The sequence below is a fragment of the Bos indicus genome, chromosome 28 (genome assembly GCF_029378745.1).
Source record: "Bos indicus isolate NIAB-ARS_2022 breed Sahiwal x Tharparkar chromosome 28, NIAB-ARS_B.indTharparkar_mat_pri_1.0, whole genome shotgun sequence".
In the NCBI taxonomy this organism is placed as follows: Eukaryota; Metazoa; Chordata; class Mammalia; order Artiodactyla; family Bovidae; genus Bos; species Bos indicus.
The window spans coordinates 35,589,806-35,603,411 of NC_091787.1; the positions used below are offsets into that span (position 1 = coordinate 35,589,806).

Genomic DNA, 13,606 nt, shown 5'->3' on the forward strand with positions numbered 1-13,606 from the left:
AAATGGGCACAGCAGGTGCTGTTTCTTGGACTCTGCAGAGGCAGGCTGCTTTTGCAAGAACTCTAGATGATTGTGCAACTTGCTGGTCTTCTCTGGACCTTGGATTCCTGGACATCCGTGAAACACAGACACTGGTGCTGCCACTAAACTCTCAGGGCTGCAGTGAGGAACCCATGAGATCCTGGGCTGAAGGTGCTCTTTGAACTCTAATGTGTGTTTTGAGTCATGAACATCAGCGGCAAATGTCCAGAATCCAGGTGGGGGCGAATTGACTGAGTCAACAAGCCAAAATTTGTCAATCTTTTCTCTGGAAACTGGCACTGGAACCTCAGGTTACAGCACAGGTATAAATACTCAATATTGGCTGAGGAACTTCAATTTGTGTGGAGGTTCTGAAACCCTAGAGGACGCAACTGTGAGTGTCTCTGTCCTAGCCTCTCAACTTGCTTTCCTGTGTCCTGTGAGTATCTTCCTGCCTGAATGGGCGCTTTATCCTACTGGTGCTGAGGAAGGCAGGGTCTGTACAGCTGTTCCAGTCCAGGAGGGTGAGTGTTGGAGGTGGGGTACAAGGTAGTAATGGATGCTCTGCACTGTGTTCCTTTTGTCTGGTGGGAGATGTGTTTCCTGGGCTGGGAGAAGGGGAGAGTTGGATGTGACATCCAACCAGATCTCTGATGCCATTGTCCCCATGGTAAATGCAATTCATCGTTCTCTTGGAAGGAGGCACTTCTCTGTTCAGAAAGCCCCTTTCCTCCCACTACCTCAGCCAGCCAGTGGCCCTCTGTCTTTTTTTGCACAGGTCACTCAGGCTTTCTTTCAAGTCTTTCCAATGCCCATGAGCCCTTTCCATGGTCAAAGCTTTACAGTTTCTGCCTCAGAGAAGAAAGAAGCCCAACAGTGGGACTGAGCCATGTCCTGTACCCACCCCTGATCTCACTTAGCTCCTCAGTCCCTTTCTGATGGTAATTGGAAGCTCTATTGGACATCTGCTCTTTCAGCCCCTGAAGCCAGCCTTCCGCTAACTGTGCGTCTCACATGTCCCTTCCTCCATAAGGCCGCTGGCCCAACTCCTCTTGGAAGTCTGGACAGACTCTAGGTATGCCAGGGACTTTTCTCGTGGAGCTCAGGGATGACAAACCCTGGTAAACACACAGTCATGCACCCATCCTGTCCTCAGGACAGACCTCACCCAGTTTAGGACGCTGGCTTTTCTTCAGACAGCACTGCAGACCTCCAATACTAGTCTATCCAGAATAGCAAGTGAGAGGAAACAAGTCTGCCTTGTCACAGCTAAGTCAACCACCTTACTGATACAGAAAAGGATAAGCAGGTCCAGAGAGGGGACAGGTCCCACCCGAGGGCCCTCAGTGAGTCCCCCCTGGTGTGACAATGACCTCAGTGAGGAATTCTACATCCTGGTCACAGTGCCCCTGGCAAGGATGACAAGCCCAAAAAGGGATGACACAGAGCATCTGAGAGTAGGTTCATGCTGCTGGCAGACCAGGTCAGAGGCCCAGCTGGTCCACTCATGTCCTCCCTGGCCAGACCTTATCCTAACTTTCCGTAAACTGCTTTCGGAGCCCTGCTGCTCTTGTCTCCAGAGGATGGGAGAGGAGATGAGGGAAGGGCTTCTCCTGATCTCAAGGAGCTGGGCCAGCCCTAATCCTCATCTTTGGACCAAGAGCAGCCCCTCTTTGTATTCCTCTGCCTAGGACATGCTTCCCCTCCCTCTCTCCATATTGCTCCTGCTCACACAGTCCCAGAGTTTCCTGGGCGAAGAAATGGATGTCTATTCTGAGAAAACCCTCACTGATCCCTGCACCCTGGTTGTGTGTGCTCCACCAGCAGATAGCCTTCGTGGTCATGATGGACGAGATGGGAAAGAAGGCCCCCAGGGAGAGAAGGGGGATCCAGGTAGATCTGGGACCATGGGCCTGTCTTGGTGGGAAGGGGTGGGCACTTGTAACCAAGCCAGAAACTGAGTCCTCTGCGGGTGAAGCCTTATAGATAATCTTCTTCCTCAATGGGTGGGTTTCACCCAGATTTTGAGCCCACCTAAAACACGGCTTTACTGGTTCACTAAGACTGGCTGCCCTGAGCCTCCAGCTTCATCATCAGCTGTCCTTATTCCTCCCCTTGAATCTTCTGACTCCCACCAGCCCCAAATGCACAAAGAGTAAATGACTGGTATTTGGAGTCGTCTGCTCTAGAACTTAACTACAGTCCATTTGGAATAGTGCCTCTGCATGATGTTAAAGATTTTTAATATTTAATTAAGCTCTACTCCATGATGGGTGGGAAAGGCTGAGACACTGTAGCCCCATAAGCAAGCCTGAATAAAAGGATTTTCCCTAAATATATTACAGAGGGAAAGAAAGGAAGCTTATATTTCACAGTCCAGCCCTGTGCTTAGGAGTTCCCTTGAGTAGTTTATTTAATCCCACCAAAACTCTAACAAGTGATGCATTAATCACATTTGACAGGGAAGACAACTGTGACACAAAGATGCTAAGTGAAACCCAACCTGGAAGGCGAAAAGGACATGAGTTTCTTTTTCAGACACATCTGTGCTTGTCTACTAGCTCTGTTTCAACAACAGTCCCCTAGGGAAAAGTCACTCAGTGTTTCTGAGTCTCAATTTGCTCATCTTTGGATGGAAATAATATGACCATACAGTGACAAATAGTTGAGCCAAGCCTTCCCCCACCACCACATTTATTATTATTATTATTATTATTTTTTTTGGTGAGGCTTTAGGATAATGTTGCATCCTCTTGCTGTAATCAGCAATCAGGTGGATTCTCCTGAGGTTTCCCAAGATACTGCTTATTAAGGGAAGTGTCTGAGAAACACTGCCCCACAGGAGAAGATCTGGGTGTTACTGGCAAGAAGAGAGAATTCAATGAACCAGCAACAAGGATAAGGGCACCACCGTGGCACTGAACCAGGGCTGTGGGGGGGATCAACTGAGATCTTTGAACTTTCTCTAGTTTGTATTTTGGTTGGGGAAGAAGGAAATGAGCAACATTTGCAGGATCTTTGTTGCTGGTTCCTACACACCCCAGTCTTTGTAAGTATCTGTCTGTCCTTTACAGACAGAAAGTAGCTTCCAACATGAATGAACTGGGCCTTAATAAGGCTGCCTAGAAGTGAACTCAATAGTGGGGTGGTATTCAAGGTACTAGCATTCTCTAGCTCCCAGAGTGTCCTGAATTGAATCACAGGGCAGGGGGTGGGGTAGAGACTTTTCCTACAGTGGCTCTCAGCTGCATGATGTACCCCAGACCTCCCTTTTTGTGCGTTCCAAGCCTGGCTTTGGGTTGGTGCTTGGAGAGAGAACAGTGCACAGTCGGGCCAAGACCAGGCTCCACACTGGCTCCCCAGATCCAGGCACTGTCATCCTTCAACGGTGACAGGTCTGAGAATTTCCTGGAGATCCGAGCATCCTCAGATCCTGACCAGTAGGGCTGGGTGGGGCCAGAGTCTGCACTGGGGACAACCTGCCCCACAGATTCTGACACACATGTTCCCAAGAACCTGATGGAAAGGACAAGATGGGCCTGAGAGGACAGACCCCTGAGCAGAGATAGAGGGTGGGGCTGGGTCACTTGGTGATGCCCCAGACGTGTCGTGCAGGGCCAATAACACCTGGGCCCTGCTTGGGGGGCTGTATTTCCAGGGACAATTCCTTCTTTCCTCAGTGCCTCTGAGATTCCTGCCCAGAAGGATTCAGTGAGAGAGTCTGTCCAGGGGGACAATTCTCCCCTGGGAGTAAAACCTCACACCCCATAGCATTCCCACCACCCAGCTCTGCTGATCTCTCTGAGCTCATTTCCTTCCCCTCCTCCCACACTCCCTGGACTCTGACCACACTGGCTCCTTCTTGGTCCCTGAGCACGCACATCCCCCTGCCTCCCCAGGGCCCTGTCCTTGCTCAGTCCATACACATCCCCATGGCTCACTCCTCACCCCCATCACAGCTTCACTCATAGACTCCCTCTCTGGCCATCCTATTTGGAAGACACCCCCACCAATTCTCTAGGCTTCAATTTACCTCTGTAGCACTTATTCTGATCTGATTATCATGTTAAACAGTTTCCTTTTGGTTAAGTATTTCTACATAGTTGTTTAAGCTCCATGAGGAAGGGATTTTATCTGTTTTTTTGTTTGTTTGTTTGTTTTTCCCACAAAGAATCCCATGACAGCACCTGGTATGTAGTAGAATCTCAGTGAGTACTTGTGGAATAAATGAATGTAAATGGCCAGGAGATAAGGCATTTAAGTACACTTCTTGTATTTCAGTCACTCAGTCCCCGTCTGACTCTTTGTAACCCCATGGACTGCAACATGCCAGGATTCCCTGTTCTACATTATTTCCTGGAGTTTGCTCAAACTCATGTCCCTTGAGGTGGTGATGCCATCAAACCATCCCCTTCTCTGTCATCACGTTCTGCTCCTGCCTTCAATCTCCATGGGGTTATTTCAGGGAAGACTGGAGCTTCTCAGGGGACAATATCTTTAGGAGGAGGCTAAAGATCTTTTAGCCTCATCTTTTATGCACTCCACTTCCAAGGAGATTCAGTGTCACTGACTAGGCTGGTCCTTTTTCCCAGGGCCTCCAGGTATGCCTGGACCAGCTGGAAGAGAGGGCCCCTCAGGGAGGCAGGGGAGCATGGGACCTCCAGGCACACCAGGCCCCAAAGGAGAACCTGGGCCCGAAGGTAGGAGGGTGGTATGTGGCCGGTGAAGGAGGGAGAAGGGAGGGGTGATGTTGGCAGCCGTGGTGGGGACCAAGGTATGTGCACAGAGCCTGAAGAAGCCTGGAACCTCCGCGCCTGGTAGGCCTGGCCTGGGCCTCTCCCCCCACAGTCCTACACTGACTGGATTTCCCCAATACTGTTCCTGGAGGAGACCAGGTGGTCAGGAGCAGTCTCCCAGGTCGCTCTCTCACCTGGAGCTGTGGGTGTCAACCTGAACTGCTGAGGAAATGGTATCTGCCGAGCGCACTCTCAGCCATGTTTCTCCAATGTGTTCCTTCCTCAGGAGGAGTGGGTGCCCCAGGCATGCCCGGCTCCCCAGGCCCCACAGGTCTCAAAGGAGAGAGAGGTACCCCTGGTGAGCCCGGAGTCCCTGGAAGTGCTGGGGCGGCAGTTGAGCAATGGACATGGGGATGGGCTCATGTTCCCCTGTGCCTACCACCACCACCCTCCAGGTCAGAGCTGGCATTCCAGGGAGAGAGCCAGCTTTGGGCTCTGGGAACTGTCTGTCTCCAGGGAGAGGGTGATGTGAGCAGCAGGGACTATTTGTGTTCAGGGAAGGCTGGTTGTTGGGTTAAGGGACAGTCAGTGTACAGAGAGGATGCACGCAGAGGATCCAGGCACTGAGGGCCATTTGTAAAGAGGGAGGGCATACTGCTGAGGATATGACAGTCCATGTACTGGGGGAGGTGAAAATTGCAGGAAAGTGTGCCCAGAACTCACACAACAATTCTTTTCTGATCCCAGGGCCTGGTGGAGCCATCGGTCCACAGGGACCTTCAGGTGCCATGGGTCCCCCAGGACTGAAGGGAGACAGAGGTGATCCTGGAGAAAAAGGAGCAAAGGGGGAGACTTCAGTCCTAGGTAAGAAAGGTCTGGGGGCTCTAGTGGGTGTGGAGGGGCCAGCAGGCCCTCTTCAGTTCAGCATCTCCTCTCATGCATCCCACGTCCTTATCCCACCCCCAAGATGCGTCACCCTTTCCTGAGCTCTGGGCTCTGAGTGACCCCAGGCAGCGCTGGATCTGTCTTCACTTGGCCTCTCTCTCCTGCAGAGGTTGATACTCTAAGGCAGCGGATGAGAAACTTAGAGGGAGAAGTTCAACGCCTCCAGAACATAGTCACTCAGTACAGGAAAGGTGAGCTCCTGAACCCGACCCTGAGCTGCCACTGAAGGCAGGCCTCAGACTGAGTCTGGGCTTGGCTTGGAGTTCACTGGGCTTGGGTCTAAATTGGACTTCCTGGGACCATGACTGGGACTGGACCTAGATCTGGGGCAGGAGCGGGGCTAAGGACAAGTTTGGGACAGAGCTGTTCCCCACGTGCTCCAGAAGCTCAAGCAGACACACGGGACAAGGAGGAGGACATGGTCCATGTCACCAGTCAGCAGACCTTTACTACAGCCCACCCTGGGCAGGTTCCTAGGACATATAAAGGGACACCCAACCCAGGATGCATTTCTTCCCTCTGTGGGGCCAGGTATGCAAATGCCCAGAGAAGAAGCTGCACAGTCCATAGCAGCAGAGAATCCAGCATGATCCTGAGAGTGGGGGTGGGATGCTGCCCGTGGGGTTCAAGGCTGCTGGGGACCTATCCTTGGTGTGTGGCCCCCAAGTATCTTACCCTAAAGATGTCCCTGGGTCTGGAAGGAATAGGCTGCCTCCAGTCTCTGGCCAGTGCTGGACTCTCCTGCACCTCTTGTGGAGTTTAAAGCAGAGGATCTTCCCTAAGCCTGGATCCTAATCAGGCTGAGGCCTCCTAGAGCACAGACCTGAGTGCCCTGCGTCTTTGGGACACTCCATCAACTACCCCTCCTCCTTCTCTCCTCTCCCTGATGACAGCGTTGAATGCACATCACTTATCAAACCTGACTGATCCAAGAAAAGGAAGAGTTTTCTGAAGAAGCAGAGCATTAAGGGGCCTGATTGGGTGAGACATAGGGTTGGCTCCTAAGAACTCAAGCCAACTAAGTACTGAAGTAGTGGGATGAGAATTCTCAGCAGTTTATGTCTTCCTTCTTGCACAATCATATTTACATATCTATTTACTACCTCATTCCCTGGTAGCTCAGCTGGTAAAGAATCTGCCTGCATTGCAAGAGACCTGGGTTTGATCTCTGGGTCGGGAAGATCTCCTGGAATGGAAATGGCAAACCACTCCAATATCCTAGCCTGGAAAATCTCATGGACAGAAGTCCCTGGTGGGCTTCAGTACATGGGGTCAAAAAGAGTTGAGTATGACTAAAAAACTAACCCTTCATGCAGACTGATATAAACAAAGGTGAACTTGGGCATATGTGCTGGCCACCTGTGTGTACCTAAACACCATCACTCAGTCCACACCATCTACATACATGAGCGCACATGCACACATATGCACACCCATCCAGATGGACCTTGAGTCAGCCCATGTACCTTCAGATGGACACATGGATGTATTCATGCATGCACACACATACCCACCCAGATGCATGGGACATAAACCAATCATGGCACACAAGCTTGCACTGACCTTGTCTGGGGCTGTCTCGGCGCCATCCTGAATACGTGGAAAATCTGGTCTCCGATTGCTTGTTGAAGCTACTCAGAGGAACAGGGCAGTGGATCAGGGTGCAGCCTGGATTCAGAACCAGCCCAGTGAGCCCTCTTAGGAGCCCTGAAGATATCCATGCAGACCCTGGAAGTCAGAGGGGTGTGGATGGGATGGAAGAAAAAGAGATACTTAACACGTCACATCGGGGATGCTGTTTTGCAGTGTACCTTTTCCTTAGAAATATGAGATTAGACTCTGAAAAGAGAAGTGACTTTCCCTTGTCACCTGGCCTGTCATTGCCAGGGTAGGGCTGAACACATGACTTTCTGAAGCCCAGACAGGGCTCTCTCCAAAGCTGATCCCACTCTGCCCTCCCGCCCCCGCATAGAGCTCTCAGATGCCATCATCCCCTGCTCAGTGATCCAGGGAGGCTGACTGGCCATAGGTTCACCTGCGAGCATATGGAAGCCAACACTGGACTGCCCCCAGTGCAGAGGTCAGCACTTGGCTGCTCTCAGATGCACCTCTGTCCTCCCCTTTCTCCTCACCCCTTCACACAGCACAGAATGGCTCAGACAACTCCTCATGCCCAGTCATCATGCAAGGGTGAGAGTGAGCCACCTGTTTGGTGTTTTCCACACTCTCAGGAACTGCCCTGGACTCTACAGTGTCATTTCCCTGCCAACGTCCTTCCTATTTACACAGTAATTAAAATGCTGGATTCTCGTGAACAGCACGGGGAAGAACAGAAAGTGCATGTGGGAGCTTTAGTATCACCTCCAACAAGGTCTGATTCTCATCTACATTTGACAGTTGGGTGACTTTGGTCCTTTGCATAAGCCCCTGATTTCCAGGGTCCTCACCTCTTGCATGATGGATGCTTGGGAGCTAAGTGCCTTGCTTTTGTTCTATCTGGTGCCCTGGTACCCTCGTGGGAGCCTGGGACTCCAGTTGAAGCACAAGGTCTAGCTGCTGCACATCCCCAGCCTGACTCTCCTCTTCCCCTAGCGGTGCTCTTCCCTGATGGCCAGGCTGTCGGGGAGAAGATCTTCAAGACGGCAGGTGCTGTAAAGTCATATTCGGATGCAGAGCAGCTCTGCAGAGAGGCTAAGGGACAGCTGGCCTCCCCACGCTCTTCAGCCGAGAACGAGGCCGTGACACAGCTGGTCAGAGCCAAGAACAAGCATGCTTACCTGAGCATGAATGACATCTCCAAAGAGGGCAAGTTCACCTACCCAACGGGGGGGTCACTGGACTATTCCAACTGGGCCCCCGGGGAGCCCAACAATAGGGCAAAAGACGAAGGCCCAGAGAACTGTCTTGAGATCTATTCCGATGGCAATTGGAATGACATAGAATGCAGGGAGGAGCGCCTCGTGATCTGTGAGTTCTGAGCCCCCCGGGGAGGAAGGGGGCTCAGAATGCCAGGGTTGTGAGCTGCCAACATCCCTATAAAAAGGTGACCCTCTGGTGCTCACAGCTTCCTCACTGAGCCACAGGATGAGGCCAGAAGGCAGGCCTCCTATGGAACTCCTTCCTCAGAATAAAGTTCTAAACTGTCTTCACACTTGGAAGTCTTGTCACAGAAAAAAAAAGGGGGGGGGGGGGCGGCGCAGCCTGCTTTTCCTGGGGCAAGGGCTAAAAGGAGGTCTCCAAGTCTCCCCTGTTGAAAAATTCAGTGCCCCTGCCTCACCAAGATAGATGTCTAGCCATCCATCTCCACCAACCATCGGCCACATATGACCCCAATGGTCACTGCCTCCTCCTTCCCCTTCCTCTCCTGCCTTCAATCTTCTTATCCTTCAGTCTCTTTCACTTGTCTCTCCTCCTTCCTGGACACTCCACAGAGGGGGAGCAGGATCCTCAGCTCTGGCTCCCTTCTCTCCTTGCACTCACTCTAGGCTTGGGCTCATTCTCTCCCATGGTTTCAAATTCCTTCTATTGATGCCTCCCCCAGGTAGAGCCCGGTTTGGACCTCCCTCCAAACCCCAGACTCCTCTCACCAAGGCAACCTTGGAGGTCACAGTGGAGGGAAGCTCCAGCTTCTCTGGCCAGATTGAGTGGATTTAAACCCAGTAGTCTACCCTCACCCTTGACCTTGACAGCCCAGGATCTCTTTCTTCCCATGACAATGTGACTGTGGATGGCTCATCAGAGAATGTACCATGCACAATCCTAATCCCTTCTGACGTTTCAGGCAGAGTGGGTGTCCAACCATGTTTGACTCATTCCCCAACCTCTTCCTGCCTTGAAGTACAAGGGATGTTCATCTTCACTCTGCCTCCGGGATAATCTAGTCAAACCCTTCTCATTTTACAGACATGGAAACCAAGACACAGAGCGGAAGGGAAACTGCACTTAGTAAGCCAGGACACAGGGTGCCTCTGGGACTGACACCTGGTGTTTGTCAAGTCGAGTAAAATTCAAGCTTTATTCTCACCTAGACATCCAAGGACAAAGCTAGTGGCCAAAGCTGAGCTCTGCTAAAGCAAAGAGATAAGGTGCCCACTCCTGAGTTCAACAAAGACTTCCGTGTCTACACATGCTCAGGAAGGCTTCTTGGGGATCAAAAAGAGAGGGGCCCCACCCCATAATAAGTGTGGACATGCACCCATAAGCCCCTGAGAAGGGATGTATCTTAGAAAACAGTTTCACATGCACCTGGGGGAGGGTCCATGGACCAGTCAGTTGTGAAGAAATTAACAGGATAATTATCCAAAGGTAAGCAAAGACACTGAAGGACCATCCTATATAAGTTAATTTATGTCACATCTTTACTGCTCTCCCTCTCATTCAGGACTCCCGCACTCCACCATGGGTGTGTGTCTCCACTTAGCTCTGACTACTGCACTGCCCCTTATTAGAGAGGATGACCATACCCTTTTTCTCTGGGGGCATATTTCTGCCTTCTTCTGTCTTAAATAAACAACCTGTTTCTCTGTGTGCTCTGCCATATATTGTGCTATATCTCTAATAATAAACTTTTAATCTAATTTACAGTTTTTTCCTCCTTGAAACATTTTTGCTTTCAAATGGGGGAAAGAGCCGGAGTCACTTTGCTTCTAGCCTTTAGTCCCTGGTGGTGTGTTGGCTAGGATTCCTGGGGTTTCATCCAGGGTACCCAGGTTCCATCCCTGGGCAGGGAACTAAGATATCCCTTTAGGAGCACTCACTGCTCTCCCTCTGAGATCAGGAGCACTGGTGCTGCAACTCACTCATGAAAAAGGTCATCTGACCCCAGAACTTACACTTTTGGCTTGTAATTTTTATATCAATGCATCTGTATACTTAGTTGATTACACTGACAATGTACTGCAGAGAAAAATGTAAAACGACATCTGCACTTCAGAAATTGGAATGAGGTCTGAATGAACCACAGGCTCATGGGAGAGGGTGATGAATACCCCTCCTCCAGACAGGGAACCAGCCACTCTTTCCTTTGATCCCAGGGATCAGAGGCACTGCCCTCTCTGGCCTTTTCTGAATAGGACCCCCAAGCCCCACCCCTCTTCCCAACACCATCAAGATACTGAAATAAGCATTTCTAAAATAATGAAATATCTGAAAAAATAAAAGAAATTAACCCATTTTAATAGTTTAAAACAACAAAATGCCTAGAAAAAAATTCAACCACTTAAGTGAAATATCTGTACAATGAAAAGTATACAACTTTGTTGAAAGAAATCAAAAGCACAAACAAAAGGAAAGATCATGATGTTCATGGATTGAAAGAATTAATATTGTTAAAACGGTCATAGATTTAGAGATAGATAATAAATTTAAAGTTATATTTCTGCTTTATTGACCATGCCAAAGCCTTTGACTGTGTGAATCACAATAAACTGTGGAAAATTCTGAAAGAGATGGGAATACCAGACCACCTGATCTGCCTCTTGAGAAATTTGTACGCAGGTCAGGAAGCAACAGTTAGAACTGGACATGGAACAACAGACTGGTTCCAAATAGGAAAAGGAGTTCGTCAAGGCTGCATATTGTCACCCTGTTTATTTAACTTCTATGCAGAGTACATCATGAGAAACGCTGGACTGGAAGAAACACAAGCTGGAATCAAGACTGCTGGGAGAAATCACAAAAACCTCAGATATGCAGATGACACCACCCTTATGGCAGTAAGTGAAGAGGAACTAAAAAGCCTCTTGATGAAAGTGAAAGTGGAGAGTGAAAAAGTTGGCTTAAAGCTCAACATGCAGAAAACGAAGATCATGGCATCCGGTCCCATCACTTCATGGGAAATAGATGGGGAAACAGTGGAAACAGTGTCAGACTATATTTTTCTGGGCTCCAAAATCACTACAGATGGTGACTGCAGCCATGAAATTAAAAGATGCTTACCCCTTGGAAGGAAAGTTATGACCAACCTAGATAGCATATTCAAAAGCAGAGACGTTGCTTTGCCAACAAAGCTTCGTCTAGTCAAGGCGATAGTTTTTCCTGTGGTCATGTATGGATGTGAGAGTTGGACTGTGAAGAAAGCTGAGTGCCAAAGAATTGATGCTTTTGAACTGTGGTGTTGGAGAAGACTCTTGAGAGTCCCTTGGACTGCAAGGAGATCCAACCAGTCCATTCTGAAGGAGATCAGCCCTGGGATTTCTTTGGAAGGAATGATGCTAAAGCTGAAACTCCAGTACTTTGGCCACCTCATGCAAAGAGTTAATTCATTGGAAAAGACTCTGATGCTGAGAGGGATTGGGGGCAAGAGGAGAAGGGGACGACAGAGGATGAGATGGCTGGATGGCATCACTGACTCAATGGACGTGAGTCTGTGTGAACTTCGGGAGTTGGTGATGGACAGGGAGGCCTGGAGTGCTGCGATTCATGAAGTCACAAAGAGTCGGACACGACTGAGTGACTGATCTGATCGGTCACCATCTATAGATTCAATTCTATCCCTATCAAAATTCTAATGGAATTCTTCACAGATATAGAGAAAAGTCCCAAAATTTGTATGGAACCATAAAGGACCTTGAGTAGCCAAAGCAATCCTGATAAAGAAGAACAAAGTTGGAGGTATCACACCTCCTCATTACAAAATACACTCCCCAAAGCCATAGAAATAAAAACAGTATAGTTCTAGACTAAAAATAGACACAGACCAATAGAGCAGAAAAGAGAGCCTAGAAAGAAATTGTCCGATTATGGTCAAAATATTTGACAAGGAAGCCAAGAACACCCAGTGCGAAAACGGTGGTCTCTTCAATTAGTGGTGTTGAGAAAACTGGATCAGCACAAGCAGGACAATGAAATTGGACCACTATCTTATAACACACACATAACACATTAACTGACATCAATCATAGACACTAGACCTGATACCATAAAACTTCTGGAAGAAAACATAGGGTAGCAGTTCCTCAACATCAAATCTTGGTCATGATATTTTAGATATGACTTCAAAGCACAAACAACAAAGGCAAAAAAAAAAAAAAACCGAGGTGACTATATCAAATTTAAAAGTCTCTGCACAGCGAAGGAAACAATTAAATGAAAAGACAGCCTACACATTGGGAGAAAATTTGCAAACCATGAATAGCAGTTACAATACATATGAAGAGCTCATACAAGTCATTAATAATCTGATTTTAAAATAGGCAAAGGGCTTTGTAGTAGAGCCTGAAGTCAGGTAGGTTGATTCCTCCAGTTCCATTCTTCTTTCTCAAGATCGCTTTGGCTATTCGAGGTTTTTTGTATTTCCATACAAATTGTGAAATTATTTGTTCTAGCTCTGTGAAGAATACTGTTGGTAGCTTGATAGGGATTGCGTTGAATCTATAAATTGCTTTGGGTAGTATACTCATTTTCACTATATTGATTCTTCCAATCCATGAACATGGTATATTTCTCCATCTATTAGTGTCCTCTTTGATTTCTTTCACCAGTGTTTTATAGTTTTCTATATATAGGTCTTTAGTTTCTTTAGGTAGATATATTCCTAAGTATTTTATTCTTTCTGTTGCAATGGTGAATGGAATTGTTTCATGGTACTGGCACAAAGACAGAAATATTGATCAATGGAATAAAATAGAAAGCCCAGAGATAAATCCACGCACATATGGACACCTTATCTTCGACAAAGGAGGCAAGAATATACAATGGATTAAAGACAATCTCTTTAACAAGTGGTGCTGGGAAATCTGGTCAACCACTTGTAAAAGAATGAAACTGGACCACTTTCTAACACCATACACAAAAATAAACTCAAAATGGATTAAAGATCTAAACATAAGACCAGAAACTATAAAACTCCTAGAGGAGAACATAGGCAAAACACTCTCTGACATACATCACAGCAGGATCCTCTA

At 48.4% G+C, this 13,606-nt stretch overlaps 1 protein-coding gene across 5 annotated transcripts; it reads left to right on the top strand.

Moving 5' to 3' along the window:
- Positions 1-308: 308 nt before the first annotated feature.
- On the top strand, positions 309-8,853 carry LOC109553862 (collectin-43). Of its 5 annotated transcripts, none has more exons than XM_070781965.1 (8): positions 315-460; positions 999-1,096; positions 1,713-1,914; positions 4,614-4,721; positions 5,044-5,115; positions 5,505-5,621; positions 5,810-5,893; positions 8,295-8,853. In XM_070781965.1, the coding sequence occupies exons 3-8, from the start codon at positions 1,716-1,718 to the stop codon at positions 8,678-8,680; spliced, it is 966 nt and encodes a 321-aa protein (XP_070638066.1). In that variant the 5' UTR covers positions 315-460; positions 999-1,096; positions 1,713-1,715; the 3' UTR covers positions 8,681-8,853. The 5 variants fall into 5 exon arrangements, with proteins under 5 accessions (XP_070638065.1, XP_070638066.1, XP_070638069.1 ...); XM_070781966.1 differs by lacking the exon at positions 315-460 and adding an exon at positions 527-545; XM_070781964.1 differs by lacking the exon at positions 999-1,096 and having other exon boundaries at positions 309-460.
- Positions 8,854-13,606: the final 4,753 nt, after the last annotated feature.

What these genes read in the sequence shown, in the direction of transcription:
- LOC109553862 (XM_070781964.1), top strand. Translation starts at nt 1,716, where the DNA reads ATGCTTCCCCTCCCTCTCTCCATATTGCTCCTGCTCACACAGTCCCAG. An exon ending in AGGAGAGAGAGGTACCCCTG is followed by an intron (nt 5,116 to 5,504) that starts GTGAGCCCGGAG and finishes TTCTGATCCCAG; the next exon opens with GGCCTGGTGGAGCCATCGGT. An exon ending in AGTCACTCAGTACAGGAAAG is followed by an intron (nt 5,894 to 8,294) that starts GTGAGCTCCTGA and finishes CTCTTCCCCTAG; the next exon opens with CGGTGCTCTTCCCTGATGGC.